This window comes from Osmerus mordax, chromosome 22 (genome assembly GCF_038355195.1).
Source record: "Osmerus mordax isolate fOsmMor3 chromosome 22, fOsmMor3.pri, whole genome shotgun sequence".
Classification (NCBI taxonomy): domain Eukaryota; kingdom Metazoa; phylum Chordata; class Actinopteri; order Osmeriformes; family Osmeridae; genus Osmerus; species Osmerus mordax.
Window position 1 is genome coordinate 9,586,352 of NC_090071.1, and position 15,303 is coordinate 9,601,654.

At 48.3% G+C, this 15,303-nt stretch overlaps 2 protein-coding genes across 2 annotated transcripts; both read left to right on the forward strand.

Annotated features, from left to right (window-relative positions):
• The first annotated feature begins 1,925 nt into the window (after window positions 1-1,925).
• On the forward strand, window positions 1,926-7,545 carry adamts1 (ADAM metallopeptidase with thrombospondin type 1 motif, 1). The gene is made up of 8 exons (XM_067260333.1): window positions 1,926-2,935; window positions 3,828-4,168; window positions 4,290-4,422; window positions 4,552-5,009; window positions 5,133-5,319; window positions 5,505-5,683; window positions 5,946-6,121; window positions 6,233-7,545. Exons 1-8 carry the CDS (start codon window positions 2,314-2,316, stop codon window positions 6,963-6,965), a joined length of 2,829 nt encoding a protein of 942 aa, XP_067116434.1. The 5' UTR covers window positions 1,926-2,313; the 3' UTR covers window positions 6,966-7,545.
• A 2,149-nt stretch (window positions 7,546-9,694) lies between these two features.
• Window positions 9,695-14,543, forward strand: cyyr1 (cysteine/tyrosine-rich 1). The gene is made up of 4 exons (XM_067260705.1): window positions 9,695-10,006; window positions 11,685-11,784; window positions 12,402-12,562; window positions 12,889-14,543. The coding sequence occupies exons 1-4, from the start codon at window positions 9,931-9,933 to the stop codon at window positions 13,020-13,022; spliced, it is 471 nt and encodes a 156-aa protein (XP_067116806.1). The 5' UTR covers window positions 9,695-9,930; the 3' UTR covers window positions 13,023-14,543.
• The last annotated feature ends 760 nt before the right edge of the window (window positions 14,544-15,303 follow it).

Here is a 15,303-nt window from a genome sequence, read left to right on the forward strand (position 1 = left end):
AAATGTAACTATGGATGAATACCCCTTCTAGAGCATAGTCACATCTAGAATACGACTGAAGAGTACTGAACAGGTTAAGTCCATGCTGGGGGGCGATACCCACACTGGAAAAACATCTGTGGTCAGGTGGAGGTGTAATCCCCCATTAGCAGGTGGAGCCAGAGAAGCAACCGGTAGGTCTAAGATGGAGTGTATTCATCCAATCATTAGGTCATCCACTTCATCACAGCAACTCAGTAACAGTTTTGAATTTTGCCACCACCTGATCTTTTTAATAAAATAAATACATCAGTCACAGAAATAGTGATGATGATGATTATAAAGACCATGATCAGGAAGGGAGAGGAGTAAGGGAACAAGAAAAACACATTGTTCTACTACCAATTGTATAATCATCCATTAAATTGTTATGATGTATCTCCCGCCAATCAAAGACCACAATGCATATAGCACATTGAATTATCAGTCTAAAATGTCTGATATTTCTAAATCGTCCAATTATCAAATCTGCGTAGGACCAAACATTAATTCACATGATGTGTAGCTCTGCTACTAATGTAAACAGAGGCCGCTCTCAAAGCAACTGTCTCACAAAATACGGTAAAGAAACTCAGGTCAAATACATAGCTCAAATATGATGCTGTATCGCCATCTACTGGCTTTGTTGGCCAGGTCTATCCCAAGGCGACCTAAACTGAGAAAGCAAACGCAACAGTTGTACCGAATCTTTTCCGTGGCTCGTGGCTGACATCTGCTGGACTACACGTTCTCAAAACTTTTAAGTTTCTACGACCTGTTGCACTTTAAGGTGGTCCACCCAGACGTAGGCCTACTCATGACTTTGAAATGAAATTAATGTATGCAGAAAACATGATTTATTAACCCCGATGTTTGTGTCACACGTTTTTCAAGGCATGACATTGGTTTAAAGTTGGGCTTTAATGGTGAAACTATAAATAAAGTCTAGTACAACGAGTTCTGAGTAGATTTCTAGAAAGACCACCTTGTACTTCAAGTTCCGCGTCTTTAGATCTTTATCTCTAAACCATTGATTTTCCACATAATCCCTGAGAAATGCCATGGTGTTCCCAAACTAAATGTAGGCTACTACCGCTTATTTCTATTCTTACTGGGGGGGTTTTAAACATTCACAAGACCATACCATAAGACTGTTGTTTTAATCATTTTTATGGGGGTGTCACGGACCAATATTCAAACTTTTATATTTCACAAATGACGTGGCTGTCACCATTAAGTGCCGTGTAATCCGGGAATGATTGTCCTTGGAATATCCAGGGTCACGGAGCTGAACAGAGAGGTGATGCACGGTTTAGGAAATGGACAACGAGGGGAGGGGGAGAGAAAGGGGAAAGAGGTGCTGCGGACCCAGTGGTTTGTATTGAGAGGGAGTTTGGTTCAGTGGCAGTTCCACCTTAAGAACCCACCGGCCTCTATTCGCTCCGTTTCCCCATTTAGAGCTACGGAAAGCCGCCACGGCGCATTGACAAGATGCGGATAGTTTTCTAGACCCTGGAGCCCATGGTTGCCATGTCTGACCTGCCATCCCCCGTCTCCACTCTCAGTCACCACATAACCCATGATATCCTTACATTACAAATGAACAACCTAAGTTTATAAGGTAGTTACGTTCGTACAGAATACATAAGACTATTGTAAATTGAGATTTGAGGGAGATGGAGGAGAACGAAGATTTAAGTCCCGCCTACAAAAAGAGAAAAAGTTTTCTCTGCCAGAAGCCTACTACTCCCAATGATTGATTATAATGGCAAGTCTCCAACTGCTGCGTTTTGTTGCGCACGAGATTTCGCCTCTAACAGATCAAAGGTTCTTCAGGAAAGGGGTGGTCCCGAAGAGGAGCATATATAGAGAGCCGGGGTCTGTCTGAATGCAAGGCAAGAGCAGAGCATACTTCACGGGACAGCAGAAAAAACCTGCCCTGAAGTCACCTAAGAAACTAACAACTATTGAGTATTTCAGAGATCCAGAAAGACTCACTTACGCTCGGGGGATTTGGAATTTAATCACTGCTGAAATTGTGTTACTTGAAGATAAAAAAAATAAGTAGGCTAATACTGCAACAGACTGTACCACGGCAAAATATACAGGCACGTTTAAAAGGGCATTGCACTGGATTTCTTTCTTTTTAGACTTTGCGCGTAATTTTTGTCTATTCTTCCAGGAGGTACCTATAAATTGCGTGCACGGATTTTAGAGGGGAGTGTGCACGGATTTTACTTGCGTCCACGCAGACACTTGAATATTCTTTTCAACTTTTGAGGATCTGACAGGAATATGATGTCCTTTTTGTGCGTTTCGTTTGGTTTTATTGCCGTTCTGTGCGTAAGCACGGCGGACAGCGCATGGGAAGAAAGCACAGTGATACCGGTTAGACTCGACCCAGTCGGGCAAGAGGGCAAAACCGACCAGTGGCGGACTTTTTCTTTAGAAGAGCGAGAAAAAGTGTCCGAGATGCGGCTCTACCGATTGGACGTATTTGGCAAACAGATGGTTTTGGAGCTTGAGCCGGACCAGACCTTCCTCGCCCCGGGGTTTGTGTTCCATGTAGTGGGTAACCCTGAGCTGGAGACCCAGCAGGAATCTGACAGCGCCGCCGAGTCTCGGTGCTTCTATTCGGGTACAGTCAACGGAGATGCGCATTCTGCCGCTGCACTTAACCTGTGCCAGGGACTAAGGGGCGGATTCTACCTTGAAGGGGAAGAATATTTCATCCAGCCCCAAAACTTCAGCGACGCGCTCTCCGCCGAAGAGGACCTCCACACCATCCGCCGAAGGGGCAGGGCGTCTTTAGCCGAGGAAGGTAGCACGAAGTGTGGGGTCAACGAGGACGAAGACAGGGTGCCAGAGAACCTCGAGAAGAAAGTCAACCCCGATTCCACTACCTCAGAAGAGAAAGGTATGTCTCAACTGGGGGGAAACTGCTCAAAACTTTACCTACGTGCTCAAAGTTTTGATGTAAACTCATCTCAAACGTCGATTTGCTGGTCTTTTAGAGTAAGTGTAGGCTATATTTGATCCCAAACACTATCAATATCTGTTTTGCATTGTCATAAGCGAATGAATCAAATGCAGAGGGTCTTGAAGAATGCCATGGGGAGATATTTGAGGCATGATGAGTTTCAAGTTCTTTAGCAGTTTAGTTGTAAAGTGCGAGCGCATTGGTGCGTTGCGAGGGTTAACGTAGAATTGGCTCCGAACTGACAGTAGAGCGGGCTGGGAGGAGAAGGGGGAGAGAGGTGCTGAGGAAAGTAGGGGAGTGACCGAAAGAGGGAGGTACTGGTCGGGGCCGGGGCTAGTGAGACGTGTAAAACTCTCCCCCTGGTACCTACTGAACCCTGCACGGGCCACCACCGCCGGCAGACATTTTCATAAGAAGGATTTTTTTCCACTCTCGCATAAGTTTCCTCTAGAAAAGGTCAATTTAGGAATGTCTTTAGTAGGTGGGGCCGGGGTGGTGTGACGCTGAGTCACTGCAGCTCGAGCAGCTCCAGGCACTTCCGGAGAGCTCGAGCTTCCCACAGAGCTTTCATTCCTCTCCGTTGGATTCTACACAGTCCATACCTTGCCTTCAATACCATACAATATGAAATCAACCCAATAAGAAAAAGCGAAAATAATCGTTTTCATAAAGTCCCTCAGTGGTATGGACTGTTACAATCCAAATCGCATAGTCCATCTAAATCGAGATAGTAAAAACTATATTTTAGCGGTCTCCCAAATATAAGGACCTTCAACAACATTTCCACCATGTCAATTATACTGACCTATCTCCCTCTTCTTCTCCCCAGCCCACCATAGGTCCAGGCGTTTCGTGTCGACACCTCGCTTCCTGGAGATCATGTTGGTGGCCGACCAGTCCATGGCGGAGTTCCACGGCGCAGGCCTCAAGCCCTACCTGCTGACCATCATGGCGGTGGCCTCGCGTCTCTACCGCCACCCCACCATCCACAACTCCATCAGCCTGGCCGTGGTCAAGCTGCTGGTGGTGTACGAGGAGGAGCACGGCCCCCAGGTGTCCTCCAACGCCGCCCTCACCCTCAGGAATTTCTGCCAGTGGCAGCGACAGCACAACCCGCCCAGCGACCGCCACCCAGAGCACTACGACACGGCGGTGCTCTTCACCAGAACGGTGAGTCCGACACTCCAAACCGGCACCTTCCCCTCGTCTCACCTCGCCATCGACTCCGTCGGTGTCTGTCCGTTGGGTATACGATGCCAGTTTTGTGACCGTGTTTTGCCGCCTCTTGCAGGACCTGTGTGGCGCCCACTCCTGTGACACGCTGGGCATGGCGGACGTCGGCACGGTGTGCGACCCGGAGAGGAGCTGTTCCATCATCGAGGACGACGGCCTTCAGGCGGCGTTCACCGTGGCCCACGAGCTGGGTAAGAAAACCTACCCTACCCCCGGCCGTCTGGACTCTAAAACCACCTTCTCTTCTCTCCACCTCTCGTCTGAGTCTCCACCTAACCTTCTTATCTCCTCCCATCCCCCCCCCCTCTCTCTCTCTCTAGGCCATGTGTTCAACATGCCCCATGACGACGCCAAGCAGTGCGCCAGCGTCAACGGCGACCACTGGGGCTCCCACATGATGGCGTCCACCCTGTCCAACCTGGACCAACAGCAGCCCTGGTCCCCATGCTCCGCCCTCATGGTCACCTCCTTCCTGGACAATGGCCACGGCCAGTGCCTATTGGACAAGCCCCACAAGCCCCAGGTGCTGCCCCAGGCGCTGCCGGGCACGGTCTACGATGCCGACCGCCAGTGCCGTCTCACCTTTGGCGAGGAGTCGCAGCACTGCCCGGATCTGAGCACCACATGCTCGGCCCTCTGGTGCACGGTCACCACCTCCAATGGGCTGCTGGTGTGTCAGACCAAGAACTTCCCCTGGGCTGACGGAACGCCATGCGGCCACGAGAGCTTCTGCCTAGCGGGCCAGTGTCTGACCAAGAGCCAGGCGGCACGCCATCAGGTGGGTACCACGCAGCAACGCTTGCACCCTTGGTTTGGGGAAGTGTTTGTTATGTAGGAGCTAATGAACGATGCTAGGTCCTAGCTAGCTTGTGTCTGACCTTTCTGTTCTGTTGGGTTTCAGACGCCGGTGAACGGAGGTTGGGGTGTGTGGGGGACGTGGGGAGACTGCTCCAGGACCTGTGGTGGGGGGGTGCAGTACTCCTTCAGGAACTGTGACAACCCTCTGCCCAAAAATGGCGGCAAATACTGCGAAGGCAAGAGGATCCAGTACCGCTCTTGCAACACAGAGATCTGCCCAGACAGCACCGGTAAGAACAAACAACTAAGAAACATTAGCAGCAATGCACACACAAAGCCAGTTTCTATAATACATTCATGATATGAACAATTGTTGAGTATTGTTTTTATCCAGGCAGTTTTGCCTCCTAGCCTAGCAAATGCTAACACACTAGCCGATGAACTTACACCTCTCTTTGTCTTGTTCTCCGTGCAGGTCTGTCGTTCCGTGAGGAGCAGTGTCTGGCCCACAATGACATCTCATCCCAGGTGTCGTTCGGTTCCGGGGAGGGGGTCGAGTGGGTGCCCAAATATGCTGGTGTCTCTCCTAAAGACCGCTGCAAGCTGGTGTGCCGGGCCAAGGGCACAGGCTACTTCTTCATCCTGAAACCTAAGGTGAGACTCAGATCAGATTCCGAGTACAGCAGGATAGAGAATGTCATCCATGCCGTCTCAATACTGAGCAGAACTGTGATCGCCTGTATTGGAATGGCACTTGAAAGCCTAGACAGAATTAGATTCGCTCGACATCCCCCCCCCCCCCCCCCCCCAAAAAAAAAAAACTGCAGATTGGAAGGGTTAGCAGACGTAACAGACGCTCCCTATTTAAACTGGGTTAGATGTTAACATTCTGAACATGTCTCTCTTCTGCCCCCAGGTGGCCGATGGCACACCCTGCAGTCCTGACTCCACCTCGGTGTGTGTGCAGGGCCAGTGCGTGAAGGCTGGTTGCGACCGTGTCATCGGCTCCAGCCGGCGCTTCGACAAGTGCGGTGTGTGTGGAGGGGACGGCTCCACCTGCAAGAAGGTGTCCGGTTCTCTAGAGCGCTCCAGGTGAGAACTTCATCTATGTCATTCACCGCCACTCACACACAGTTATAAGCTCCGCCTACTCTACGCACTTCCTGTCAGAAGTTTGACCCTCCTGTGTTTGTGTCTCCTCAGGCCCGGCTACCAGGATGTTGTCACCATACCCGCCGGCGCCACCCACCTGGACGTGAAGCAGCGCGCCCCCGGTGGCGGTCGCCACGACAACAGCTACCTGGCCGTGCGTCGCCAAGACGGCACGTACCTGCTGAACGGCGACTACAAGCTGACCACGCTGGAGACGGACATCGCCCTGCGGGGGGCGCTGCTGCGCTACAGCGGCTCAGCCGCCACGCTGGAGCGCCTGCGGAGCTTCTCGCCGCTGCCCGAGCCAATCACCATCCAGGTGCTCTCGGTGGGCGACTCCCCCCGGCCGCGCCTCAAATACAGCTACTTCGCCCCCCGGCCGGCCCCCGCCTCGCCCACCAATGGTGGCCGGCGCCAGTCCATCAACGCCATCCGCGAACTGGTGGGGGCGGAGTGGACCCTGAGGGAGTGGGGGCCCTGCTCGCAGAGCTGCGGGGGCGGGAACCAGCAGAGGGAGGTGCTCTGTCTGGACCCCCAGGGCCACTCCTCGGGGGAGTGTCCCGAGGAGCTCCGGCCCCTGCCCTCTCGCCCCTGCAGCCACAACCCCTGCCCTCACTGGCTGCCGGGCGAGTGGTCGGCCTGCTCCAAGAGCTGCGGCCGCGGCTTCCGCAAGCGCCCGCTGCGCTGCGTGGGTCCGGACGGTCGCACGCTGACGCACGAGAGCTGCGACCCCAAAGACAGGCCGCGGCCCCTGCTGGACTTATGCAACCAGGGAGCCTGCTGAAACATGAAGGAAACTGCTAGGACTCGTGTTCACACCCCCTCGTCCCTCCTCTCCGTCACCTGAAGCCCAGCTCCCAAGAAGGCAGGACTCCCGTCGTCCTTCGCTGCCGACCCGTTCTGCAGCGGCCAGTCGGAACAGACCGACAGGCCTATCGGGAGAATGTTTACGTCCTGCGCAGAGAGGAGCAGGTCGCCCCGGGGGTCTGACGCCTCCACAGTGAGACTGCCGAGAGATGCTCCTTCCCTCTTTCCCTCCCTTCCGCCACCTAGAGGACAGACCAACTATTTCGGTCCGCCTTGGTTCTTCCACCTCACACCAACAACTCCACAGACTTGTTGCAGCTGCCTACCCTGGCACCCGGGGGGGCACAACACTGGCACACTGTGCCCCCCTCCCACCCACCCACCCACACCCCCACCCTCCCTCCCCAGTTGGAATAACTGAGGGGGAGAAAGAAGAGACTGACACTTCTTTCTTTTTTTTGGTCTAAAAGCATGCTGCTTTACATGCTAACGTCATGCTTGTGTGTTGTTTATGTCTGAGTGTATTATGTGTGTGTGTGTGTGTGTGTGTGTGTGTGTGTGTGTGTGTGTGTGTGTGTGTGTGTGTGTGCTGTTTGTCCTAGCTGGACTGGACAGACGTTTTGAGAGGAGGTAGTATGGAGATGATGTAGGTGTATGAAATTGTTTTTTGTGATTAAGATGTAGGAGATTGGAAATAATGGATGGCCTCACAGCCAAACATTGAGCTTAAATGGAACTCCCTGATCCCATATCAAATCGGTTAACGTCACACCACCCGGCATCCTTATATTGGCTTGTGCTGCTACTCAAACATTCTTGCCTTTTTTGAGCCACACATGCTAAATTAGTGTCATCATGCCCCTGTATAATCACCCGATGTTAGGGAATATGTCAATTGACCAAAGAAATGTGAGAGGGTTTGTGTATAAGGGACAAGTATGCTGGGTGTGTGCGGGTGGAGATATAGTGAGACTTCTCTCCTGCTACTACTTCATAAGTAAGTCTCTCCTGCCTTCTGAGAAGGTATGTTTTTCTAATGAGTTCCTTTTTTTGTACAGAATATCCAGAACATTATTTATTTTTGTACAGCCTGTTAAATATAATCATGTGGCTTTTTAATATTATTGTATTTTTATTTGTTATTATTATTGAAATAACAGAAGGATGTAGATTCTATAGAGTATTTATACAGTATTATATATATGGTCCCTAGGTTCATGAATAAAATATCGCATTGACCTGTGCAATGTCTCCAGTGTGATGTGTCTTGGTACACCACTTATACACACACAATGAATACACACCTATACACACACACACACACACATATGAATCCACAGACTTACAAATAATATGAACATACATGGTTACATCTGCCAAATAATGTCAATCCTTCCCAAATAGAAGCATTTTCAAATCAAATGAACGTGCATCATTTATTCACTAGGTGGCAGCATTATAGAGGTCCCTGGAGGTACTTCGATCAGACACAAAGGATGTCATCACCATAGCTGTGGGAGGGTAAAGAAGACAGTTGTTGTCGCTACCATTTGGGAAACAACACAATGTGTCTTCAAATCTATATACCATGGCTGTCTTATGTCCAAATTGGTTGTTCTCCTGACAGATAAACAGCAAACTTAACTTTGTTAAGTTAATTTCTCCTTTTCTGAAAGCCTCTCAAATACCCTTGAAGGCCCTGCGTGCTTTTTGGGGGGGAGCAGGCCAACCAATCAGCCACATGCTTACGCCTAAACATACGGATGCAATCATCTCTTGGGTTTCAGGACTGTGTGGGTGGCATCTCTATTAAACCTTTAATACCCATTATTTTATAATGAAGGTGAACTTGATTACAAAGTACCTTTTTCAAAGAATGCACCCCTCTGTCGATGTGCTTATCTAATCAGTAACCCACGCCACCGCTGCTCTACCATGTCACAGGCTAAAATAAAGATTGACATTAATAGTAGTTTTTGTTTGGTTGGCACTTCCCTTACAAATCTCCTAGAACTGCTAATATTTCCTCTCTATCACAACCTATCGCAAAGCGCTTAGGCACATCGACTCACTCTGTAAATACCTCACCACTGGCAAATTATACACCTCCTTTGTGTAGTTTTTATGCTCATAAATTGTGTAATTTGAGTAGCTGCCAGAATAAGAATTATTACCTTTTACCTAATGCACTGTGATGAGAACAGTGGATTTTGAAGTTATTTCAATGTTGCCTATATTATAAAAAGCAGCCAAAATAATAGATGTTGTTCTGTGAACACTGAACAGCATGCATCTGGAACATGTACAGCAAGTCCTGGGTCTTCTGCTTTATTAGACAAATAACATCAGCAAAAATAAGACGCATTTATGATCAAGGTAATTTAGAGTAGGGAACAAATAAGCTACAGGTCTGTCTTTTCATGGGTATCCTAATTGGCAGCCTAATCGTGAGGTGTACTTGGGTCTATTGTGTCTTGAGAGCTTCGGCCTCTCATCTCCAGTGGTCGTGATAGCGTGGGCGGTGGCTCCGTGCTTGTCGAGGAGACTCGAACTGCGGTCTCGCTTCCAGTCCATACCTCCACCTCCATAGGCAACAGGGAGAGCAAATAGCGGCCACGGGGGAAGGATAGTAGTGGAGACGGTTAAAAAAAAGTCGAGAGGGAAAGAACTCAGGAAAGCGAGCTCAATTACACGCGTAGCGAAACATTTTTTTTCAGAAGTAACTAATAGGGACGGTCTTTGAGTTTTAGGCAGCGCTTTTCTTCTCTCTTCTTCCGACCGAGTGAAACTTTCGAAATTACCGACTTTAGTTTGTGAGAGTGTGCTTTTGCCGTCGTAAGAACAGTGTTACGGTACATTACAGATGAATAATTTTAAACGTGAGTAGCTCACTGCCTGGTGATAAAACGAAGCCGGGTATCCAAAAACTAGTAGCAAAGGCTATGGCTGGCCCCGGGAAGAGGAGTATGGCTGGTTGGACATTTTTGAGAGACTCACTGATACTCTGCCTGTTCACCGGTAAGCTTTTATCAAGTCGTCACGAACTACGTTTTTTGTCAGCATGGTCCCATTGTCTTTAACTGTGCGTCATTGTTCTCATTAATTATTTTCAAGTTGACTCCGAATGAAAGGAAGTACCTACCTCATATTTTATTAAGTGTGAACTCGACAACTTAATGCATTAAAGCCTACTGCTAAGTTGATAGGCTGGATAGCCTCTGAAATTGTATCTATTCTACACAGTACATGGAAGTTCGTATGCCTGCGGATTTGTCTGTATGGGGGGGGATTCAGTCATAAGAAAGACAAATAATGCTTGAGAGTTCTTAATGGCCCTTACTGGTCCCTAAGCGCATCAAAAATGTAATGAGTGAAAAAGAAGCTGTAGCCTATATTAACAGCGACACTCAGTTTATCAAATAATCGGCAACGCAGACACATGCACGTAAGTTTTTACTTCGTTGTTTTCCATTTACGTGGCCCGTGAACTGTAGTGGGGGTGGGGCGGGCTTGCCGAGTCTTCCAAGAAGGTGGTAGGACAACTAGTGGCATTGTCCCCGGCGTGTCGAGAGACAGGGCCTGGAGGTAGCAGCGCAAGACCTCAAGGGACCACCCACGTAGCATGCAGATATATCCATTTGGATAATGTATACTGAACGAAGATCAAAGGAATCTATATATGAATCTATATATTTTTCTTCATTTAGAAACACCCCCCAATGGTTTATTTAAATTTTAAAAGTGTGCCCTGCTTCTTGTCCCCTTAGCTCTCCGTTTATTATATCCATCACTCAATGGTCGTTAGCAGCACTATACCGTTGAGAGAAAGCAGATATGTGTCTGGACTGGGATGCGGGGGTTGAATGTGCTTACACGTGCTGGCACAGTCCATGTGGAGATCTGGGAAGTTTCTGAAACACACGTAACAGTTTTGTCTATCGATGTAAGTGTGTACGAACCCATTCACATGGGCTGAAAGACCCTTCAAGTAATTTCAGTATTCATCACGACTCATTTTCTGCCTCTCTCTCTCTCTCTCTCTCTCTCTCTCTCTCTCTCTCTCTCTCTCTCTCTCTCTCTCTCTCTCTCTCTCTCTCTCACACTCTCTCACTCACACACACACACTACCCATGACCACAGCCTACAAAGGGAAACTTTGCTCAGGCTTGTACGGGTTCAGACGAGTAGATTGCACAGTAGATAGTTTAGTCAGCGAACAGGGATATCTTACAATCCAAGCATGATGGTCAACCACATATATCCGGGGATTTGGGTTTGCCATATAAAATATTTGCGCTGTTTTGTACAGGGTTTTGTCTGAGTGTAGACTGTGCCTACTAAAACTGGATTATTTTCAAAGTTAAATGGATAATAGGCTGGGAACAGGGGTTTGGTTTTGTGAACGGTTCCAAATGCCTCCGGGTACTTTAAAGTAACTCTATAAAGGCTTTTATTACACTTGACATTTTCAAATTCAAATGTGTTGATGGGTGCTCTTTGAATAACACCTCAAAAATAGATAAAGGTCTCTTATGAAGATGTTGGCGCTATTATTAGTGAGGTATTGACATTAAAATGCCATAATAATAAAAGATGTTTAGGGTCTGGTAGCCTTGGACTCCAACCGAGTGGGGGAAAAAACGGAATACACTTAAGTAGATATAATAACGTGTGTGTGTGTGTGTGTGAATTGCAGGAAACGGTGAGGCACTGTGTGACGGCTGTCTAGAGTACTGTTGTGATGGCACCCCCCCTTTCTGCTGCTCATACTACGCCTATGTGGGAGACGTCCTCTCGTAAGTCTACACACACACACACACACACACACACACACACACATACACACACAAACACTGAGCTGGCCCAAACAGAAGTGCATGTTATACTGCGCACACAAACCTCACACCCTGCCCGCTCAGGCCTCCCGCGTGGCCCCTGTGGAGACCCTGACCCCTGACCTCTACTGACGTACAGCTGCGGCGCTATCTCTTCTCTCCATCCAGGCGTTGAGTGGGGGAAGCATACCACAGCACTAGAGCTGTCGCTATTGTAAACAGTTTAACTTTGGAAGAATTGATCCCCCACACACACAGTCTTCTATGTATTGTGCATACTCATTTATGTTGTCTCAATAAGAATGTATTGCATTGCTACATGGATTTGAGTGAAAGTACACACACGCACACTAACACGAAAAGGCTGAGTCATATAATTGATCGTTCAGTCTTCCTTGCAGCTGCACAGACATGTTTTGTCAGGTGTCTTTTGAAAGCACCTCACCCCTCACCCACGTGTACCTGCGTCTGAATAACCTTCCTCTATTGTCGACAGACCACCGGGTTCTGTGGGTTGAAACCAAAGCATTTATCCGTGAATGCCATGTCACATTTGTATTGGTGTGTGTGTGTTTCAGGGGCACGGCGATCTCCGGGATCGTGTTTGGCGTCGTGTTCCTGATGGGGGCGGTGGCGGCCTTCTTTCTGTGCGTGTGCATGTGCGTGAAGAACGGACGAGGGGCACGCGTGGGCGTGTTCAGCACCTCCTGTGTCAACACAGTAACCCAGGGTTACCCGGGTAAGACTGCCACCCCGTCTGCCTCCACCGCCAGTCTGTCCACTTCATGTCTCCCATGCTCTCACCACTGCCTGCTGTTCCACCATGTAGCCACTAGAGGGCGATGTAGCTCTACCAAAAGCCGCCTCTGACACCAGAAACACTGGAGGCTGCTAGATTTGTGCTTAAGCTGATTAGGTGTGGCAGGGCCTCTGTTTGTTTATTTTTCTGTCACAGACAGCTGTACTATGTGTTGCTTAAGTAAATAACAATTATTATAATGCATCATTTACCCCCCCCCCCCCCCCCACCTTCCCAATCAATTCTCTCCCTCTGCTTCACTCCAGGTCCCCCACCTCCCTACAACTATGAGATGTACCCCTCGGCTCTGCGCCCCCCTCCATATACCCCAAACCCACCCAGGACGGCCAACTACTCCCCGCCCCCTCCCTACCCAGGTTCCATCCCCAACCGCAAGTGAACCCAGACCTACATGACGGCCAGGGAAACACCCCCCCCCCCCCCCCCCAAGCAGCCTGGCTGTCACATGGCCACAGAGTGGACAATACAGGAGCATCGCACATTTGAACGAGCCCCCCACAGCTGCAACGAACCACTTTGGATTTGCCTGTGTCATATGTTCACAAAGACTGGACCACTCCATCATCCAATCCATGCGGGGGGAGGGGGGATTGATTGGTGTCTTAGGGGCGGTGACCCCTCGAGGTGAACTGTTCTGTGCGTGTGTGGCGCATGCTAAGTGCCCTCCCTGGTAGGTGGACCTTTTTTAACATTCTCTCTGGTAGAGATGCCTGTTGGCGGGCCATCCATCAGGCCCAGCACCCTAACCCTGTTTAGGTTTCATTTAGACTGAGGGGAAAGTGTGTGATGGTTTATTGATTTTTACTTCAATAAATGTATGGTGCATGTGTCGGCCAGTGCACAACTGAGACTGGTCGGGACCTGATCTTGGAGCTCTGGAGATCAATAGGTTGGTGATGAATCCTGTGGTGTGAAATTACATTTTACAGCAGACATTTTTCATCTTTTTTTGTATGTTGTTGCTATGTATACAGTACGTGTGGTGTAAAATTAAATAACGTTTATTTGTGAATTGTATTTTGACCTCAATCGGTGTTCTGTAAATTCCCACCCAGGGAACACTTACACTTGTAATACATAGGCCTGTATTTTTTATTGATGAGGAAGTGTTGCTGTGTAAAGGTATGTTACAAGAAACAGTTTAGCCTTATGTGTGAGATATTGTCCATCTGCTAGCCATTAGAGGATGTTGTCTTGTTTTACATTCAAGGTTAGGGGGCTAGGGCTTGTTTTAACAGGAAGATGCGTGTGCGTGTGTGTTTACATAGTGATAGGAAACACGAAGCACCAAGGCCAAGGAAACAAACAGTCCAGGCAGTGGAGGATAAGCTTGGGTCTCTGGGGACATGTTGAAGAAGACGGTGTACTGCAATCATAAGCGCTTATCCTTATCGGAGGAGTGACTGCGAGTTCAGGATGGGGTCACTGTATAGGCTGGCCTGCGGTGTGGAAGAAAAAGGTCAGTCTCTGCCGATGGTGTGACTTCAGTCAAGGTTCTGAAGTTCGAAAACGCATTTATCAGTCTGCTGAGTGGAGAGAGAGATTGAAGTCAAGAAATACGAGTCAAGAATAATGAATAGATCTAAGACACACGGACAAGGCCCGCTGCAAAGTGTCTCTGAGGCATGAAGGTCAGAATGCAGCCTGATTTATACAGAAGCAGGGGCGATAGGATCAGACCTTTAGGGGTGCTCAGCCCCCAATGAGAATGTGACATGAATACAGTGCCTTGCAAAAGTGCTAAACCCCCTTGCTAATATAAATCCCTAATTTCACTGGATAACAATTAATACATTTATGTATTATTATGCAAAATATTGAATGAATGAAAAAACTTAGGATGTCCCTTTCTTCATGAATTATCAGCATCAAATGATAATAAACAGTATTTTATTTTTATAAAATTGTTTTTCGAGTTGCTGAGATGAAAATTAGGGGTGCTTGAGCAACCCTAAAAAGGGCCTAAAATCGTCAATGTACAGAAGGCTGTCCTTATATAGTCTGCTAAATGACTAAATGTTATATTTGATGTCATGTCCTGGCAACTGACTTCCTGGTCTAGGCACAGGACATGGAGAACACATGCCCAGACATATACCGACAAGACTTCAATACAAGAATATCAATATAATGATGTCAAAATAACAATGGATATTTTCATGTAAGATGTTAATGAGGTTGTGGTGGCAAATTCTCGTGGTACTGTGTAATTCGATCACATAGGTACTATTAGGTCAAACGTAATCTACCGATTAGGATGAACAAATGTTAATACTTCAATTACTCCCTCAGCATGCCACCCTATTTATGGCTAATTGCCAGGTACAAGGTTGTTTTTTTCCATCAACAGTCTGAGAGAGGCATTTACTGTATCTTGTAACCTCCAATGCTTTCTCACCTGTGACCTTCCGACACCTGTATTTAGTGGGCATGCACAATGGTGACCTTAACCACAATGTTGGCCTGACAATCTAGAACATTATATAGCCAACAAGGATTCAGGCACAGCTGATGAGCTACCGCCTCATGCTTATTCAACTGTGATCTGTGTGTTTGTGAAAGAAAAAGAGGGGGGAGGCGGCACCATCGGCCCCCTCCCTTCCCTTCCTCCATTCTATTCCCTCGCTCTCCGGTCAGGTGATCTGGCGACTGAGCAGCTG